Consider the following 21465-nt stretch of genomic DNA (forward strand, 5'->3'; position numbering starts at 1 on the left):
TGGAGTTCCCCAGGGATCTGTCCTTGGACCCCTTCTCTTCTCAATCTACACCTCTTCCCTGGGCTCGCTGATCTCATCTCATGGTTTTCAGTATCATCTTTATGCTGATGACACCCAGCTATACCTCTCCACACCTGACATCACCGCGGAGACCCAGGCCAAGGTATCGGCCTGTTTATCCGACATTGCAGCATGGATGTCCAACCGCCACCTGAAACTGAACATGTCCAAGACCAAGCTCCTCGTCTTTTCTCCTAAACCCACTTCTCCTCTTCCTCCACTCTCTATCTCAGTTGATAACACCGTCATCCTCCCCGTCCCATCTGCCCGCAACCTCGGAGTCATCTTCGACTCCTCCCTCTCCTTCACTGCGCATATCCAACAGACTGCCAAGACCTGTCGCTTCTTCCTCTTCAACATCAGCAAAATTTGCCCTTTCCTCTCTGAGCACACCACCAGAACTCTCGTCTACGCTCTCATTATCTCTCGCCTTGATTACTGCAACTTACTCCTCACCGGCCTCCCACTCAGCCATCTATCCCCCCTTCAATCCGTTCAGAACGCTGCTGCACGTCTTATATTCCGCCAGAACCGATATACTCATATCACCCCTCTCCTCAAATCACTTCACTGGCTTCCGATCAGATATCGCATACAATTCAAGCTCCTCCTCCTTACCTACAAATGCACTCAGTCTGCGGCTCCTCACTACCTCTCCACCCTCATCTCCCCCTATGTTCCCGCCCGTAACCTCCGCTCACAGGACAAAGCCCTTCTCTCAGTACCCTTCTCCACCACTGCCAACTCCAGGCTCCGCTCATTCTGCCTTGCCTCACCCTATGCCTGGAACAATCTTCCGTTACCCATACGCCTTGCCCCCTCCCTACCCATCTTCAAATCTCTGCTTAAAACTCACCTCTTCAATGCTGCCTTCGGCGCCTAACCGCTTGAGAAAATATAGAATGCCCCAATCTATCCACCCTATCAGATTAACTCGTCCTCTAGATTGTACACTTGTCTTTAGATTGTTCTCTTGTCTTTTAGATTGTAAGCTCTTTGAGCAGGGACTGTCCTTCTATGTTTAAATTGTACAGCGTTGCGTAACCCTAGTAGCGCTTTAGAAATGTTAGTTAGTTAGTAGTAGTAGTAGTAAGTGTAGATTAATGAGACAAAGCCAACATGGATTTAGTGTAGGGAAATCTTGCCTCACCAATCTACTACATTTCTTTGAAGGGGTGAATATGCATGTGGATAAAGGTGAGCTGGTCGATTATTGTGTATCTGGATTTTCATAAGGCATTTCACAAAGTACCTCATGAAAGACTCTTGAGGAAATTAGAAAGTCACAGGATAGGAGGCAATGTCCCATGGTGGATTAAAAACTGGTTAAGAGTAGGGTTAAATGGTCAGTATTCTCAATGGAAAAGGGTAGATAAGAGGGTTCTCCAGGGGTCTGTGCTGGGACCGCTGCTTTTTAACATACTTATAAATGATCTAGAGATGGGAATCACTAGTGAAGTAATTGCTAATGACACAAAGTTATTCAAAGTTAAATCGCAAGACAATTGTGAAAAATTGCAAGAGGACCTTACAAGACTGGGAGACCGGGCATCCAAATGGCAGATTACTTTTAATGTGAGCAAGTGCAAAGTGATACATGTGGGAAAGAGGAATCCAAACTATGGTTACATGATGCAAGGTTCCACATTAGGAATCGCCACCATGGACAAGGATCTAGGTGTCATCATTGGTATTAACGTTGAAACTCTCTGCTCAGTGTGCAGAGGTGGCTAAGAAAGCAAATAGAATGTTAGGATTATTAGAAATGGAATGGAAATAAAAACTGAGAATGTTATAATGCCTTTGTATCACTCTATGATGCGACCACACCTCGAATACTGTGTGCAGTTCTGGTGTCCACATCTCAAAAAAATATATAGTCGAATTAGAAAAGGTACAGAGAAGGATGACTAAAACCTACGCCAGACCATTTGGGAGGCACAGTCCTCCTGCACTTCTACCCCATGATCAGAGAGAATTGCATGCATAAATTTGCATGCAATTATCTCTGATCATAGGTCTGGTAATGCCCTGCGCTGTTCCAGTGCTATTTTTAGAGCGCTGTTTGGAACAGCGCGGGGCTTTTGATCATCTGCCTGTAAGTGAGGAAGAAGCAATTTATCAAGATTATATTACTATTCATACAGCATAAGAAGAAAACATTGATTTGAAGGGGCTTTGGGGCATAAGGAGGGGGGAGTAATTAGGGAATGGGTTATTGGGGGAGGGATTATGGGTGGGGGGAGGGAATGGGTTGGGGGAATTTAGGGAGATAAGGGGGAAAAAGGATGTTGAACAATTTTTGCTTGTTTGAATGTAAACTATATGATGGAAAAGTTTGGAGGGCACTGTGTTCCTGTGCTCGTGTAGATGTGCTATTTTCAGTAAAATTAATAAATTTTTTTAAAAAAAAGGAAGCAACATGTATTAAACCCCCATTTAAAAAAAAAAGAAGAAAAAATCAAGTGTCAATCTTTCTTCTAGGAAATAAGAGCTGTCTGGCTCTGGCACTGCTTAATCTTGGGCTTGTGCCAGCCTGTAATAAAACTAAATATATCTGGATCTGCGGGCTGCTGAAGTGAATAAAAAGCATGTGTGTATTTAAGTGCCTGTGTGTGGCAGAATGGTAGACACAAACAGTGTCTATGATAACTTTACTCCTGTGCTCTACAAATACATTTCTCATGGCCCAAATATGGGGGGGGGGGGGAGGTTGCCAACCGTATTGTCAATATTTTCTTTTTACAACTGGTATAGTCCTACCTTTTTTCATGAATTTGCAGAAATAATGCTTTTTAATCTTCATCCAGATCTAACTCCTAGCTATGATGTTTCCCAGGCACCAGCATAAGAGAAGAATTAAATTTTGTAAGTGGCTACAGAAATGGGGAAATGTCAGATATTCCATAAAGTCAACTGTGCAAACTGAGGAGATATTTATTTGCCAACTTCAGCATTTGTTAAACACATTTAACTACCAGGCGTTTTTTAGTTTATTTTTAATATATCGAGAATCTAGCAGGAAAAATAGGATGGCAAGATACCCACAGCACTCATTATAACATAGCCCGCATTAAGGGGAATAGCGTTGACCAAATCAGACAAACTCGTTAAAGAAATTCAGGAACAAAATCCATAATGCCATTTGGATGCTAAATCATTCAGTCTTTACCGTCTCCTACTATTCTGAATCTCCTATTCTTTATCTGCAAGAAACTTAGCAAGTCTTCAGAATCAACAAAAACATAGCAATTGTTTTTTTACTATTGTTATGAATGTACTGCTTACAGATAAGTAATAAGACATTTGCAAGGGAACCTCAGAAAAATGAGGCACCAATTGCAAGAGTTTGGGCTCCAGCTGCTGTTCTTGCTGTTGAACCGATGTGCTTAGAAGAGAGATGTTTTTAAATATTCTGAGTGGAGAGGTGTGGTAGCCCTGTTAGTCCACTTTTAAAGGTAATCAATAGAAATCAAACAAAATAAAACATGGAAAAGAAACTAAGATGATACCTTTTATTATGTGACATAACTTAATACATTTCTTGATTGGCTTTCGAAGGTCGGAAATAAGCAAATGTGGTAGATGATGGTATATATAAGTGAAACATCCAAGCATTTCATTGACAGTCTAACAGGGTGGGGGTGGGTAGGGGGTATGCATGGGAACATTCTGGAACTGGCACGGTGGTTTCTGTACTGTGTGCAGTATATTGTTCAAAAATGACAAGGTGGATGGAATGCACTGCCCCGGAATGCAGAACACCAAAATCATGTTAGACTGAAAACCTTAGTTGCAAAGGGCTGCTGTATGCCGGTCAGAAGAGATCTATCTTTATAAAACTGTTTTAATGTGTTCATATATAAATAAAGTCAGTTCTTTGTTGCTAGTTTATTTATTTATTTAGATTTTGCTCACACCTTTTTCAGTAGTAGCTCAAAGTGAGTTACATTCAGGATATTTCTGTATCCCAGGAGGGCTCACAATCTAAGTTTGTACCTGAGGCAATGGAGGGTTAAGTGACTTGCCCAAGATCACAAGGAGCAGCAGTGGGATTTGAACCAGCCACCTCTGGATTGCAAGACTGGTGCTCTAACCACTAGGCCACTCCTCCACTTGTTATTCTTTAGGGTTCTACATGGAATGTTGCTACTCTTTGAGATTCTGCATGGAATCTTGTCACTCTTTAGGATTCCAGAATCGTCAGACTCACAGCCTGCGCAGCCACGTTGCCAGGTACACTGGATATTTCTCTGTCCTAGGAGGTCTCACAATCTAAGTTTGTACCTGAAGCAATGGAGGGTTAAGTGACTTGCCCAAGATCACAAGGAGCAGCAGTGGGATTTGACCCGGCCACCTCTGGATTGCAAGACTGGTGCTCTAACCACTAGGCCGCTCCTCCACTTGTTATTCTTTAGGGTCTACATGGAATGTTGCTACTCTTTGAGATTCTGCATGGAATCTTGTCACTCTTTAGGATTCCAGAATCGTTGCTGATCTGCAAGTGCAGGCTTCTGGTTCTGTGAGTCTGACGTCCTGCAGGACGTCAGACTCACAGAAACAGAAGCCTGCGCAGCCACGTTGCCAGGTACACTGAATATTTCTCTGTCCCAGGAGGGCTCACAATCTAAGTTTGTACCAGAGGCAAGGGAGGGTTAAGTGACTTGCTCAAGATCACAAGGAGCAGCAGTGGGATTTGAACCAGCCACCTCTGGATTGCAAGACTGGTGCTCTAACCACTAGGCCACTCCTCCACTAGTTCAGTCATTGGTTTTCGTTTTGTTTTTTGTTTGTTTGGGGACTGAATACTGTGCAAGATAATTTGCTTCTTTTTTTTGACTTGTTATTTGACGTGTTTGTGTTTCACCTTTTTTTTTTTTTTTACCAATGTGCCCTCACAGCCTAGCACCCTTTTTATAAATTTACCCTCCGGAGTCACGTGATGGGCTGAGGGAAGAGGTCGCATTCCTTTTCACTCTCGGGTTCTCCCTCCCTCGAACCCTCCACAAACTGGATTGACTTGCTGAAAAACGAAGGAACGTAATCGGAATCAAACTTAAGACACATGGACTCTTATATCATCCGCGAAACTAGAGCGATGACGGGGAAAACAGCAAAAAAAAGAGCCAGAGAAGCAGCGAGGGGTCGGCGAAAACAAGATGGCGCCGAGCCCAGCGTCAGACTCGGCGCCAAGGTTCCATCAGGCTCAACTCGAACAGCTCACAGAAGCGGTAAAGTCCGCTTTGGAACCGCAACTAACCCAGATTGCTGAAAGGCTAACAAGCGTAGAAACGAAGCTTGGTGAAACAACAAAAAGAACGGGCGAACTTGAAGCACGTGTGTCGGAAGCAGAGGACGCCGCAGTTAGCGCTGTGGCGTCGTTGCAAGAGATACAAAAAGAATTGAAAGCGCAGGCAATGAAAATGGATGATCTTGAAAATAGATCTCGAAGATCCAACTTGAGACTTATAGGTGTCCCGGAGTCGATACCGGATCGGTCACTGGCGGAACAATTAGAACGCTGGCTAAAATCAGAATTTGCCCTTTCTGACAGCATGGGACCACTCTGCCTGGAAAGAGCTCACAGGTTGGGGAAAAGACTTAATAATGGAACTCGACCAAGAGCAGTGATTGTTAAAGTACATAATTTTGTACATAAAGAAGAAATTCTAAGGGGAGCACGATTAAAATGGGATTCCTTAAACTTGGATGGAGTTAGTATTAAAGTGTTCCAAGACTATTCACAGGCGTTACAGGAACGCAGGAAAGCTTTTACCCCGATTTGCAGACAACTTGCAGAGAGGAACCAACGGTTTTTGCTACTATACCCAGCACAATTAAAAATCAACATGGACGGCACTTGGAGATCCTTTGGCTCTCCAAAAGAAGCTCAAGAGGCACTTCAATTTCAGGATCATAAAAACTCTGAACAGGGGGGAAACAACAGTTGAAGAACATAACATAACTCTATGAGAGCTAGAAACTCAGTAATCTAAAGTTAAGTCTCAGTTGGACGCCAGAACGTTGGCTGAATAGCCAAATGTTGAATAGTAAGTACTATATGAAGTGATTTACAGCGCTGTGTTTTTTCCTGCAGAGAGAGATGAACAAGTTTGAACAGTGAGATACTATATATGGCAAGTGTGGAGGGGGGAGGGAGGAGACCCTACCATCGTTGACTCAGCACACCTGATCTAAGATAAGAGAGGGGAGTGCAAGGTTGGAGTCAAGGGGGATAGGGGGGGAGGGGGGAGGGGGGGAGAGGGGGGGGGGGGGGGAGAGAGGGGGGGGGTGGGTGGGAAAGTAAAGTGCAGGACTTTCTGGGACACATATAGAGAACAACACTCTGTTGGACACATAGAAAGGGGAAGGGCAACAGAACAGGTCACTGGAGTCATGTGGATAGATAGGAAGGAACACGGGTGGAGCTGGGCCCCGGGGTTCCTCACAAACAAAAAATTTCACCGCTACACGACAACCGGACATAGTAATGACTAAGCACAATTTAGTTCGGTTCCTCACTTGGAATGTGGGAGGTATTTCATCCCCAATCAAAAGAACAAAAATTCTAGCAGCCCTTAAAAAACATAGAGCGGATGTAGCCTGCTTGCAGGAAACCCGCCTCAATACAGAGGAACATCAGAAACTGAAGCGGGCGTGGGTAGGAGAAGTTCATGCGATTCCAGCTGAGGGGAGGAGTAAAGGAATAGCTATTCTGATCCGCAAGGGATTAGTGGCCAAATCGGAAGTTATAGAAAGAGATACTCAGGGGAGATATCTGATGATTCACCTATGGATTCAACATCGAGAATATACGCTGGTAGCACTGTATGGGCCAAATCTATTTGACAAATCATTCTATGAGCGGGTGGCCCAACGATGTCTCATTCGCAAAGCTATCCCCCTAATTATAATGGGAGACTTTAACCTCGTAGCAAATCCAACTTTAGATTGCTCAGCACCTAGACGGGCCAACAGGGGAGGAATGAGATCGAGAGCCCTTCCACAATTCATGCAATCACTAAATTTGGTAGATGCGTGGCGGACTCTACATCCAGACTCACGAGACTATACTCACTTGTCACGGGCACATGGCAGCTGGTCAAGGATAGATTACATCCTTGTAGATCAAAACATGTTTCATATGGTAGCAGACGCAGTAATAGGGCCAGAAGAGGTCTCAGATCACGCGATGACATGGATAGACTTGACAGATCCAGAATCATCTGGAGTCGGGGCGGGTTGGCGCTTTCCAACATACTTAGCCGCAGATACTGAATTCAAACGATACATACAAGATAGCTGGGAGGAATATGAAAATTTTAATGCAGCCCACAAAAGCCAGCCATCCTTGTTTTGGCAAGCAGCTAAAGCAGTATTAAGAGGGGCAATTATAGCCTTCACAGCAAAAAGAGAAAGGCGAATCACTAGAGCAATCACCAACCTAGAAAAAAGACTCCAAAAAGCAAAGCGCAGGTACATTAATAATCCCAATACATATTTCAAAGAACAAATGCAGTCAGCAAGAATAGCGTTAGATTCCCTCCTACAAGATCGAGCCTCTAGGGCATTAATACGTAGGAAATATCGGTTACAACGCTTTGGGAACAAATCGGGAGGCATGTTAGCACGCGTAATAAAAACTTGGGGAGGAAGCAGAGTAATAATGGCGGTCAAGGACAAGGAGGGCCATATTCAAAACCAAAGAGACAAGGTAGCGAAGGTGTTTCGAGATTTTTATCAAGACTTATACTCTACGCCAATGCCCCACTCTACAGACTCTATTAATCAGTATCTAGAGCAGGCAGGGCTAACCAAGCTAGGTGAGATAGAGTTAGAGGAACTCAATTCACCAATAACAGGGAAGGAACTACAAGACATAATTAAAACGTTGCCTAAACATTCGGCTCCGGGGCCAGATGGGTTCTCTAGTGCATTCTACCAAATGTTAAACCAGCAAATAATAAGACCTCTGCTCTCATATTACGAAGAGGTGGTGGAACTAGGAGAATTCCCACTCTATGCTAATGAAGCGTTAATCACATTACTTTTAAAGCCAGGAAGAAAAGAAACACAGGCAGACTCCTATAGGCCCATATCACTAATCAATGTGGATACAAAAATCATGGCCAAGCTTCTAGCAAACAGAATTCAGAGAGTGTTACCGACATTAATAGAACCAGAGCAAGTGGGTTTTGTACGAAATAGGCACTCCGCAGTAAATGTGAGGCGTCTACTCATGGCAATGGGACAATGTAGTTGTACAGAAACAAAGGCAATCTTGGTGAGTCTGGATGCCGAGAAGGCGTTCGACAGAGTGGAATGGGAGTACATGTTTGCAGTGCTACAACACATAGGTGTCAAGGGATGGGCATATCAGGCGATTCAATCATTATACTCGGGCCCCACAGCTGCAGTACTGATAAATGGCTCAAGAACAGCACAATTTTCTATAGCAAGGGGCACGAGGCAGGGCTGTCCGTTATCTCCGGCCCTCTTCCTCCTCTCGATAGAACCACTGCTGAGGAGCCTGAAACGAGAAAGGGAGATAGCTGGGGTAGAGGTAGGGGGAGAGACTGTGAAAGCATTAGCGTTTGCAGACGACTTATTGATAATGACCTCTAAACCAACAACGTCACTGAGTGTGCTGATAAACAGGGTCTCCCAATTTGGTAAACTTTCAGGCTTTAAAGTCAATTTAGAGAAATCTAGTGTTATGCACATCCAGACCAGCCCCGATGATATGAAGAGATTTAAATTCCCATTACGCAGAGCGGCAGGAACCATCAAATATCTGGGGGTGCAGATCCCGAGCGACTTATCCCAACTCTATAATCTGAACATTCAAAAACTGCTGACTGAAACAGCAACAAGGCTGGGTCATTGGCAGGGGCTACCTCTCTCTCTCTCGGGACGCATAGCGTTGTATAACATGATGATAGTGCCACGCTGGCTGTATATCTTTCAAGTTTTGCCATTGTACCTTTCTAGTAAAGATGAAAAGCAGTTGAATGTAATGCTAAGAAAATACCTCTGGCAGGGGAGAAGACCGCGACTGCCTCAGACAGTGATGGAGATACCAAAAGAATATGGGGGAATGGGAGTGCTGAGCATGCGGCATATGACGGTGGCCTGTGCAATGAGACACATCAATGACTGGTTCCGTAACACATCAGATTTTTCAGCGACTCAAATGGAGAAAAACTTATTAAAACCCCTCCACTTCAGTAGTGCCCTTCATGGTTTGGGTAAGAGAACATTCCCAGTTTTGACGGCCACTAACATTCTACAGACTGCGCAAAAAACCTGGAAGTGGATTTGCAGAATGCATCAATTCTCTTATAAAACTACTCCATACTTGACATTGAAGGGGAATCCAGACTTCCCTCCAGGAGATTTATACACGGTGTTTAAACGATGGGAAGACCAAGGAATAATTTACCTTCAACAAATACTAACAGAGGAAGGGAAACTAAAATCATCTACAGATCTTCAAAGGTCAAAGCTGATAACTCCGAAAGACTATTTTCACTATTGGCAGCTACAACATTATGTGTCTAGCCTGGAATGGGAAGACCTAACAGAAGATGTCCAAGTGGAAGTGGCGGAGGCATTCTCATTCAACTCTCAACAGAAAGTGCCTTTGAAATACCATCACAGACACATCAAAGATCATAAACTGGAATTGGACTATGATAAATATGCTGGGGGATGGGAGAGTGACTTGAATATCACAGTAACGTCTGACATGTTCAAAAGACATGTCCTGACAATCCAGCGATCCTCCTTATTATCAGCACATTGGGAGATGCAGTATCGATTTGCCCTTAGACTACATATTCCCCCACGGCGAGCGTTTCACATGGGAGCCTCCCCAGATGGAGAATGCCCCAAGTGTGGGAAGGAGGGAGCGACTTTGGGGCATATGTTCTGGCGCTGTGTACAGGTGGAGGAATTTTGGAAGATCATTTTGAGACAAGTCTCTAAATTGTGGGCTATAGATTGGCGATATTCCCCGTTGCTGCTATTTGGTAATCCTGAGGTGAAAGCCCCGGTTCCAGGAGGCTGCATTGCATTCATAAACCGGGCCATAGTCATAGCGAAGGCAACAATTCTTGTAGATTGGCTTTCCCCAGATGGTCCCTCAGCACAGGTGTGGAGAATGAAAATGGTGACTTTAATGCGTTTGGAAAGACAGATGTGTCAAGGCAGGCCAGAATCAGACTTGCAGCAATTCCTAAAGAAATGGAACCCATTTATACAGACATTACCACATGCTTCAAAGAGTTACCTGTTGAACTTTTAGTGACAACAGCTTGTATTCAGACTGTCTGAAAGTATCCTAGATCTTGAAGGGAAGGGAGGGTAGGGAGGGAGGGTTTGATAACTAGGAAAGGTAGGAGAAAGGGGTTAATTACGGATTAAAGAGTTACACTATGGTTCATTGTGGAATGTGAAGCGAAACTTGATAACTCCATGATATAAGATTGTTTATTATTATATGCTCTGAAATAGTATGTGTGGTCTCTGTTAATATCAACTGCAATGAGTTAAATATAAACAGATTTAAAGTAGAGGGATAAGAAACGGGGTTGGGGTGTCCGGGGATAAAAAGAAATTTCATTGACTGTGAAATGCTGACTGATGTTCTTGTACAAGATTTGTGTTCAAGTTGATGTTTTCTGTTTATATGTATTGACCTTTCAGTCAATAAAAAGATTTAAATATAAATTTACCCTCCACATGTATCTAGTATATATGAAGAAATGTACTTTTTGTTATGCATGGAAAGGTCAGTTGGGGGGAAAAAACCTGTTGTTCACTTGCAGTTTAAGGTCAAATTCAAGGTCTAGCAAGAATTAAAAAGGCACATGAGGGGCACAGTTCAAGTAGCCCAAGTAATTGTAAAGTATGCGGATGGTTTTCTCACGCAAACTATATGCAGGCTTTCATATAAGCAGATTCTAGCACATTGAAAACGTGGCTGCCTACTTGCTCCTGCTTTTTTGTGTGGATGGCTGAGCAAGGATAAAATAGCAGAGGCACTGGTGGAAATGTCATGTATGCCTACTAGTTTCCTTTCACTGGCCTAAACATATTTCTGGAAACTAATCACAGTCCACCCAATATTCAGCCGATGACGGTTGGCGTGTTTTTAGATTCTTACCGTTTCTGGCTAAATTAGCCCCCAGTATTCAATGCTGGGCCACGTACGGGCACTGGTACTGAATATTAGAGGCTAAATGTGGACGGCCTGGGCACCAGAGCTTATGTGGGCCCTGCCAGTATTCAGGCAGGGCCTACATAAGAGTTATGCAGGCCTCGGCTGATTATTGGGCCGGGACCCACGTTTATTTATTTATTTATTTTTAATTTGAACTCCTCTGTGCTGTTTCTGGACCCCCTGTCCCCAACCCATGAACAGGAAGGCCCAATGCCCCCAACCCCTCCAGCCATTCAGGGTGGTCCCCCACCGGACCTAACTGTATCCCTGGTGGTCCAGCGGTTGTCATTGGGGGCAGGAGCACAGCCCCTTCACTCCTGCCCCTTGCAGTTCCCTTTCAAAATGGCTGCCACAACCTTTTGCAGCATCCATGATGAAAGGGCATCATGAGAAGGCTGTTCTCCTGCTCCCAACGACCATTGCTGACCACTAGGGATATAGGTAGGCCGGGGGGGAGTTACCTGGATAGTTGGGGAAAGGCATTAGGCCTTCTTGCTATCCAAGGGAAAGAGGGATGGAGCTTTGTCGGGAGGGGGGGGGCAGGAGGGGGCTTGGGGAACCAGATTATTAAGAGAAAAAAAAGTTATACAGGTACCAACCCCCAATATTCAGCACTGGCACCCGCAAAGCTACGCGGCCTAATTTAGGGCAGCTTTTGAGCTGTCCCAAATTAAGCCACTTAGCTATGCAGGTGAATATTGCCGGCATCTGTATAACCCCAGTCTCCTCCCCAGCGCCATCCCTGATCTTCCCACTTTTCGGTTCGGCGGTCTGTGGGGATATTCAGCAGCACTCTCCGGTTAAGTGCCGCTGAATATCCCCACTTGCGCGGTGAGAAGCAATCTAAGCAGGCAGGAGAAGCTCCTGCCCACTTAAATCGCTTTGAAAATTGGCTGGAGTGTTTTCTAAAAGGAGTGTATACATGCTGCGAAAGTGTATATACTATAAACAAGCCAGAGAAGGGCGGTTTTTTGACCAGCTATTTTACTGTGGTAAATGGCTTTTAAAGTTGTCCTCTAGGAGTTAGGGAAGACTTGTACTTATTGAGAAAGAAGTAAAATAAGCAAAAAAAAAAAAAATTTTATTTAACAGTATTGGGTGTTTTTTTGCATTAATTCTAACACTTTTTTATTTTTTAATAGGATACAACTGTATTCAAATGATGGCTATCATGGAACATGCATATTATGCTAGTTTTGGTTACCAGGTCACTAATTTCTTTGCTGCATCAAGGTGAGTTAATTATTTGTACATACAGTGGTGGAAATAAGTATTTGATCCCTTGCTGATTTTGTAAGTTTGCCCACTGACAAAGACATGAGCAGCCCATAATTGAAGGGTAGGTTATTGGTAACAGTGAGAGATAGCACATCACAAATTAAATCCGGAAAATCACATTGTGGAAAGTATATGAATTTATTTGCATTCTGCAGAGGGAAATAAGTATTTGATCCCCCACCAACCAGTAAGAGATCTGGCCCCTACAGACCAGGTAGATGCTCCAAATCAACTCGTTACCTGCATGACAGACAGCTGTCGGCAATGGTCACCTGTATGAAAGACACCTGTCCACAGACTCAGTGAATCAGTCACTCTAACCTCTACAAAATGGCCAAGAGCAAGGAGCTGTCTAAGGATGTCAGGGACAAGATCATACACCTGCACAAGGCTGGAATGGGCTACAAAACCATCAGTAAGACGCTGGGCGAGAAGGAGACAACTGTTGGTGCCATAGTAAGAAAATGGAAGAAGTACAAAATGACTGTCAATCGACAAAGATCTGGGGCTCCACGCAAAATCTCACCTCGTGGGGTATCCTTGATCATGAGGAAGGTTAGAAATCAGCCTACAACTACAAGGGGGGAACTTGTCAATGATCTCAAGGCAGCTGGGACCACTGTCACCACGAAAACCATTGGTAACACATTACGACATAACGGATTGCAATCCTGCAGTGCCCGCAAGGTCCCCCTGCTCCGGAAGGCACATGTGACGGCCCGTCTGAAGTTTGCCAGTGAACACCTGGATGATGCCGAGAGTGATTGGGAGAAGGTGCTGTGGTCAGATGAGACAAAAATTGAGTTCTTTGGCATGAACTCAACTCGCCGTGTTTGGAGGAAGAGAAATGCTGCCTATGACCCAAAGAACACCGTCCCCACTGTCAAGCATGGAGGTGGAAATGTTATGTTTTGGGGGTGTTTCTCTGCTAAGGGCACAGGACTACTTCGCATCAATGGGAGAATGGATGGGGCCATGTACCGTACAATTCTGAGTGACAACCTCCTTCCCTCCGCCAGGGCCTTAAAAATGGGTCATGGCTGGGTCTTCCAGCATGACAATGACCCAAAACATACAGCCAAGGCAACAAAGGAGTGGCTCAGGAAGAAGCACATTAGGGTCATGGAGTGGCCTAGCCAGTCACCAGACCTTAATCCCATTGAAAACTTATGGAGGGAGCTGAAGCTGCGAGTTGCCAAGCGACAGCCCAGAACTCTTAATGATTTAGAGATGATCTGCAAAGAGGAGTGGACCAAAATTCCTCCTGACATGTGTGCAAACCTCATCATCAACTACAGAAGACGTCTGACCGCTGTGCTTGCCAACAAGGGTTTTGCCACCAAGTATTAGGTCTTGTTTGCCAGAGGGATTAAATACTTATTTCCCTCTGCAGAATGCAAATAAATTCATATACTTTCCACAATGTGATTTTCCGGATTTAATTTGTGATGTGCTATCTCTCACTGTTACCAATAACCTACCCTTCAATTATGGGCTGCTCATGTCTTTGTCAGTGGGCAAACTTACAAAATCAGCAAGGGATCAAATACTTATTTCCACCACTGTAGTAATATTGGTTCATGAGCTTTTGTGGCATTTGCTGTTATGTTTTTAATTTTGATAATTTCTCAATTGGGGGAAAGTCCATTGGAGTTCATTGGAGTCATGCTAGACATGATGCATGCTTGGACCTATCTGCCTACAGCATGTGTCGAGGCCCTAGTGGCTATTGCCACTGGGGTTTGAACAGCCAGCTGGTGTTGGCTCAGCAGATGTTGAGGTTGCAGGACCACATAGCTTCCACTGTTCATGTTGTGTCCAAGGCACACCTCCAGTTGAGAGGTGCCCAATGGATCCTAGCTTCTCAGTGGTCATAGGCTACAGGGAACCTAGCGAATGTCCTCCATAACACCGGAATTCACCTGGTCACTCCCACCATTACAGTTCAGTCTAGTTTGACCCTGGAGCTTACATTCCAAATTTCTCCACCCCAGAAAATTCTGACTATGAATGCATACACTCTAGAGTGGGGAGCCCATGTAGACTGGCTTCAGACTCAGGGAGTCCAGTCACCAGATCAACCTCCTAGAGCTATGGGTGATTTGGAATGCTCTAAAGGCTTTCAGAGATTTGGCTGATGAGCCAAATTGTACTTATTCAGTCAGACTATCGGGTTGCTGTGTACTATGTAAACAAGCAGGGGGGTACGAAATCCTGCCCGTTGTGTCAGGAGACTGTGAGGATGTGACACTGGATTGTCAGCCATGCCATAGTGCTTTGAGTCACATGCCTGATGGGGAAAGTCTGCCCAGCACTATCCCCGCCTCCCAACCACCAGCCCCTCCTCCCAACCACCGGCTCTGGCACAGACCGTATAAGTCTGCCCAGCACTATCCCCGCCTCCCACCACCGGCTCTGGCACAGACCGTATAAGTCTGCCCAGCGCTATCCCCGCCTCCCAAACATAAAATCTGTTTTACTGTTCTGGGATTTTGCCAGGTACTTGTGACCTGGATTGGCCACTGTTGTCAACAGGATACTGGGCTTGATGGGCCTTCGGTCTGTCCCAGTATGGAAACACCTATGTTCTTAATTTAATTTTAGGTTCTTAAAATCCTTTATCCATTGAAATGGACACTACTCTGCAGTTACAGTGTACAACAAAGAAGGAGAAAACAAGAAAATTGAGAAACATTTACCTGGTGAGCGTAGTTTTGATGAATTCAACTTGAAGTGAAAAATGTGTTTGTTTTCATTCTATTTGTAGCCGTTATGGAACACCAGATGAGCTGAAGGAATTGGTTGATACTGCCCACTCGATGGGAATTGTTGTTCTACTGGATGTTGTACACAGCCATGCATCAAAGAATAGTGAAGATGGACTGAACTTATTTGATGGGACAAATTCATGCTTCTTTCATGATGGTTCCAGAGGAAATCATAACCAGTGGGACAGCAGGCTCTTTGACTATGCTAAGTATGTGCACACAATTTTAAAATAGTCTTCTTGGCTTTTGGTCATTAGTCTTTAGAGCATTACTTAAAGGATGCTTGTTTGTTTGGATTTATGTATGTATTTATTTAGGTTTGCAGAAATTCACCCAAGGTGGTGTACAGCAAGAATAAGCCAAACATAATCAATAGATAATTTCAGCAGTAAATGAATTAAAATAATACACGTTATGGTACAGTATGCTACTTTTCTTACTTGTTTCCCTGCCTAATTATGCTCTCACCTATCCAGCCTTAATTATGTGTTTGTCCTTGAGATAGTCTAAATCCCTGCTTACTTAATGCATATGTATTTATTTGCTGCTTGAAGTTATTGTAATTAACATAGTAACATAGTAGATGACGGCAGAAAAAGACCTGCACGGTCCATCCAGTCTGCCCAACAAGATAAACTCACATGTGCCATTTTTTGTGTATACCTTACCTTGATTTCTACCTGTCTTTTTCAGGGCCCAGACCGTATAAGTCTGCCCAGCACTAACCCCGCCCCCAACCACCCACCCCGCCTCCCACCACCGGCTCTGGCACAGACAGTATAAGTCTATTTGTGTTATATTCTGTATATTATTCTTTTATTCACTTTATTGTTTGTAAGCCACATTGAACTTGAGTCTATTTCGAGCTAATGTGGGGTATAAGTGTCATAATGTGGGAATAAATGAATACTTATTGTCCAACACGAACATCTTAATAGCATAGAGTTTAAGTGGAGGTGGAACATATAAAAGATAAGATAATGAGTTTAGCTAGCCAATAATGGTGACTAGCTTAAGGAAAAATTGCACATGAAATCAGAAAAAGGGCAGGAAAATGATTTTAGATAGAGTAGGAGTGGATAAGCAAGGCCTGCTGCAGTAAATATGCTGGTGTTAAGCCCTTGTGTGTGTGTGTGGGGTCTAATTAGTAAGTTGCTCCTTCCATTAAAGGCTTGGGAAGAGCCAAGCTTTCACCTTCTTCCTGAAATAGAGATGGTCTTGCATTAAGTGAAGCCTTTCTGGGACTGTGTTCTAGAGTGTGGACTAATTAATTGAAATGGCTGAAAAGAATCAACTTTTACTTTGTTTACTACTACTACTTAACATTTCTAGAGCGTTACTAGGGTTACGCAGCACTGTACAGTTTAACAAAAAAGGACAGTCCCTGCTCAAAAGAGCTTACAATCTAATGGGCGAAATGTCGAGTTGGAGCAGTCTAGATTTCCTGAATAGAAGTATGGTGGTTAGGTGCCGAAGGCGACATTGAAGAGGTGGGCTTTGATGGCTGAAAAGAATCAACTTTTACTTTGTCTTCACTTTTCATCTCCTTTTGTATAAATTTATTTTTCAATTACAAGGACTTTCTAAGGGTTTGAACGTTTTTTTAATTGGACACTTGAACCATATATATTTCTACTTACAAACATCTCCTTTCCCACAGTGACATTTAATTATAAACTGAGAGATGAAGAGTGTTAGATAAAATGTATAATGGTTTTATTTGTCTTGTCTGTTTTATGTATATTTTAACAGTACCCTGGCCAGATTTTGTGAATAGGGCGGGTAGGAAAAGATTTTAATGTACTGTTTAAGCTGACAAAAGGCAAACAAGTTGTCTCATTTTAAATCGGTTCTCAGCATAAACTCTTTGAAACTTATTTTCTCTTTGAATGTAAGTATATGTTCTAACAATGAAATACCCCTCTCCCCTCATCTTATAAAAGGTGCACTACCTACCCATTGTGCAAATTCTTTTCCAGATCTCTCTCAGTGGACAAAAGAGGACACTTAGCCAATGAGTAGGATAATAGTCTAAGAAGGACTTGAATTAGAATTAAAATTTACATAGGGCTAAAAGAGCCTGTTATATTGAATTAGAGTGTTTTGTAGAAGGATTTTGTAACCGACGGTAATTGAATCCCTAAGTATTGAAATAAGTGCTCCGCCCACATCAATGGAAAATCCCTACTCCAATTTTGCCATAAGGAGCCTTCTGTTGGCAGAGCCTCAGATTGCTGGATTTAAATTAAATTTAAGCAATAGTCCCCATATTCTGTAAAAGTGTCTAGTAAAGCTGGAAGGGAGGTCCTAGGTTCTAGGATATAGACCAGTGATGGGCAACCTTTTGAGCTTGGTGTGTCAAAATTCGCCAAATAACCGAGCATAACTCGGGTGGTGTGTCACTTCGAGAAAAAAACCCATAATTTCGCGATATTTATAGTTTAAATAACAAAAATGTATAATTGTAATATATAACTGTATTTAATAAACCAAAAACTAATTATTTAACTTACCTGCCTCTATTTCTAATGGCGGGAAACGGCACCCATGATTTATTCTCCCTTTTTGTTTTCCCTCTCTCATAACGAATTGCTACAAACAAGTAGTGAAAGGAGCATTATAAAAGCATTGAAAAGTGATTTCTTAGCTGGACCGGTATTTTTAGGAACTTCCCAAACAAGTGTGGAGCAGGAGCAGCAGTCGGTGTCCAAGCACAGCTGAGCTAAGGCTGCAACAGGATCACAGAGAGGAAGAAAGCAGCCGCTGACCCGACTTTATTTGTCTGAAGAGAGCAGCAGCTGCCTGGGTTACTCGCAACTCAGCACTCAGGTTCGACATTTAATCACAATTGCCTCGAGCCTCAGGCAGTTTTTTCACCTGGCTGAGCTACAACTGCAGTGAGCTTGATTGGTTGTAGGGAGCCTGTCTGGCGCCTAAAAGGGCACTTCTAATTGGATGATTCTGACGAAGAGGACTGCTGGTTACCAAGGCTGCGAGGTGGGGCGGAGCAGGGGGGTTCCGACTCGGAGGGGGGTTCTGAAGCTGCGATAAGACCACCAACGCCCCTGTCGCCCCTGCCTAAGACCGGCCCTGGCAGTAAGAGCAGGTAGGCTGGGTTCTATTTGCTGCCGGCTTTCAACCCGCGTGTCATCCAAAATGGCTACGCGTGTCAGTGCTGACACGCGTGTCATAGGTTCGCCATCAGGGATATAGACCAATAGGTCATCCACATAAACTGCTATTTTAAGCAGCGAACCTCCCACATCTATCCCCTTAATCTTCTGATTGTCAGAGGATCTAAAGTTAAAATGTATTTATGACATTTATATATCCCACATTGTCCCAAGTATTCTCAGGTTCAGTAAAGAATTAAATGCTGTAATCATAGACCCCTATGAAACAGTCTCTATACAACAATAACTGGGTTTATGTGCAATTCCTTTGAAGCTTATAGAACCTCAGTAGTGGGATTGAATGGAGATGTAAACTTCTCCGTCACAAGTCACGAATTGTCAATGGTCCAAAAAAGTATGTAATCATTTTTTATTGTATAGTGCTTGTTGCTTAAAGTCACCTTCACTTTAAATGAGATAAATATCTTCAAAGTATATTGAAACTCAAAAACTTACCTTAAAAGGTATCGGCTCCGGAAGGGTTGTAAAGTCTTGACGTGAGTCATGTTTCGCCCCCTATACCTGCTCCAGACCATCCATACCAACTGAACAACATACAGCATCAACAATTGGATATACATACTGTAAGATAAAACATAAGGTGGGATAATCAAAATAACAGTTAAAATAAATTCCAGAAGTAGAATGATAGTTGAATAACTGGTATGATATAAGATCATTATAGTCAAAATAAATGACATAGGGGACAACAGGCATCCCTGCCGTGTTCCCCTTTGAATTTTGAAGTCTTATGAACATATACCATTTATCCACACCCTAGCCTGCATAGATGAGTATAGGTTATGGATGGCATCTACAAAGCATCCTTCAAACCCATAGGGCTCCAAAATTGCTCGACATAGTCGAAAGCCTTTTGCATCAAAACTTAGCAGAGAAGGCAGGCCGGTTCCTTCCCTAATTTCCATGGATGACAGGAATTTCCTAATATTTTTGAGAATATATCTATCCCATATAAACCCTTCTGAACCATACCTTTCGCCAGTAATTTGGTTTCAAAGTTCAACAAAGAGATTGGTCTATAGGACTTTGAAGTAAAGGATCTTTTCCCATTTTGGGAGGACAGCTATTGGTGCAAAACTTAAATTTTCCGGTTGTTGTTTTCGGGTAGATAGATACTCATTATACATAGCAGTAAGGGAGGAGATATCACCCATTATTTTATAGAATTCTGCTCTAAAGTCATCTGATCCTAGCACCTTAAGCAGTGGACACAGTTTTAATGGCCCATTCCACCTCCCCTTGTCCCACTGGAGAGTTTAGTAATTCTTTATTTGCCTGAGGTTATTTTAGGCAAGTCTAGGTTCTCTAAGTACATTGAACTCTGTAGTCCTTCACATATGTTTGTCATATGATCTTGCATAGTATTCTTTGAAGATCTGACAGATGTCTTTATCTGAGTATCACTTCATTCTAAAGCCGCACTATTTTCTTTGGACCCTCCCAAGACGATACTGTTCTAGCCAACTTTTCCCTTAGTTACCCTATTTATGAAGTTGGTATTTGTAGTAAGTAAGGGACTTGTTTGTTCTCTGATGGCAACAATTTAATCAAAATTGCCTGAAGGACCAACAAATTTTATTTATTATGATCATTTGGCAGGGCCCTATGGATTTCTTGTTCTAGTCTCACTGTTTTTGTCCCTTTGTTGCTCTTTAAAGCAGGAGTAGCTGAGGATTTCTCCTCACAAGACTACTTTTGCTGTATCCCAAAATTAAAAAGGGGTCATTTTAATGTTCTACTTTAGTAGCTTTATAATCTTGCCAACATTTCACCACCTGTTCCCTAAAGCGATCATCTTTATACAAGCCCAAGGTGAATTTCCAGATACCACCCTCTGAATATAGGTGCTTCCAGTCCACCCAAGTCAATACATGGTCTAAATTCTCACTAGGGCCTATCTCTGCACTCTGGATAAAGGTCATTAAATTACGGGATATCAAAATATAATCTATACGTGATTGAGTACCATGTCATATTGATTAGGTGTATGTACACTACACAATAACTGCTGCCTATCCAGTGTGAGTTGACAGATCACAAAACGGCTCTGTCTTTTCCTGGAATCTCTGTATCTGGGTGGCCCTGCCTTTCCGCAACAAAATGCTGTTCTCCCCCCCCCCCCCCCCCCCCCACCCTCCCCTTTTTTTGGCTCTTGCTGCCATGGCCACACATTTTTCCACCTACCATTTACATCATTTCTTGTGCTCAGGAGTTGACAAGTGGGTCTCCTGCAAGAAGTTAATATCTGCTTTGTGTCCTTCTGGTGTTTGTAGTATTTTGGAGTGTTTTTAAATTCCCCCTATATTCCATGAATTTGGTTTCCCCATGGAAATGAGCATTTCCCCAGGATTCCCCAGCTCATTAAACCTGGTTCATGTCCCACCCAGCAGCCCACCCCTCTAAGTTATAAATTCTAATGAAACTCTGCTCAACCTGTCCAACAGCCAGCTTACAACCTTTAATCCTGTGGCCAGGTACCCAGTAGAATGCCCCCCCCCCCCCCCCCCCATTACTGTCCGCATAATGTTCTTTCCCTTCAAGGAATAATGACTTCTGATACATCCCCCTTCCACCCATCACCACCCCCGTCACAGCTTCCTGTGTAGATCTAGCAGTGTGTAGAAATTGCACATTTCAAAGAAAAAAAAAAAGGATGCATCCACTTCTCTCTCTTCCCCCATATCTACCAACTAGGTCATTCCAGTGATCTGTCCTGTTTATCACCGGGCCATGTTGTTATTCCTCCTCCACCCACTGGAGGAGCTGGGAGGCCACCTGATTCATCTGGCAGGCCTGGTGAGTCTGTCCCACCAGATGAAGAATCTATTCCAGCACTAAGTGGGTCCACAGGGGCTAATCCTGCTCTCATAGCATTTGAGAATTTGGCCCGGTTGATTCACCCTGCATAATTAGGTGGTACTTTGCCTCTGTGTTTAGGCGC

General features: G+C 43.4%; 1 protein-coding gene across 1 annotated transcript in view; it reads left to right on the plus strand.

The window, feature by feature from the left end:
- The window catches only part of LOC115465564 (1,4-alpha-glucan-branching enzyme-like), a 120761-nt gene that overhangs the window by 55501 nt on the left and 43795 nt on the right, over positions 1-21465 (plus strand). Inside the window, exons 6-7 of the mRNA XM_030196120.1 lie at positions 12427-12517; positions 15330-15539. Of these exons, the coding sequence (XP_030051980.1) occupies positions 12427-12517; positions 15330-15539 (301 nt within the window). The remainder of the gene's footprint in view (positions 1-12426; positions 12518-15329; positions 15540-21465) is intronic.

Source organism: Microcaecilia unicolor, chromosome 1 (assembly GCF_901765095.1).
Source record: "Microcaecilia unicolor chromosome 1, aMicUni1.1, whole genome shotgun sequence".
NCBI classification, from domain to species: domain Eukaryota; kingdom Metazoa; phylum Chordata; class Amphibia; order Gymnophiona; family Siphonopidae; genus Microcaecilia; species Microcaecilia unicolor.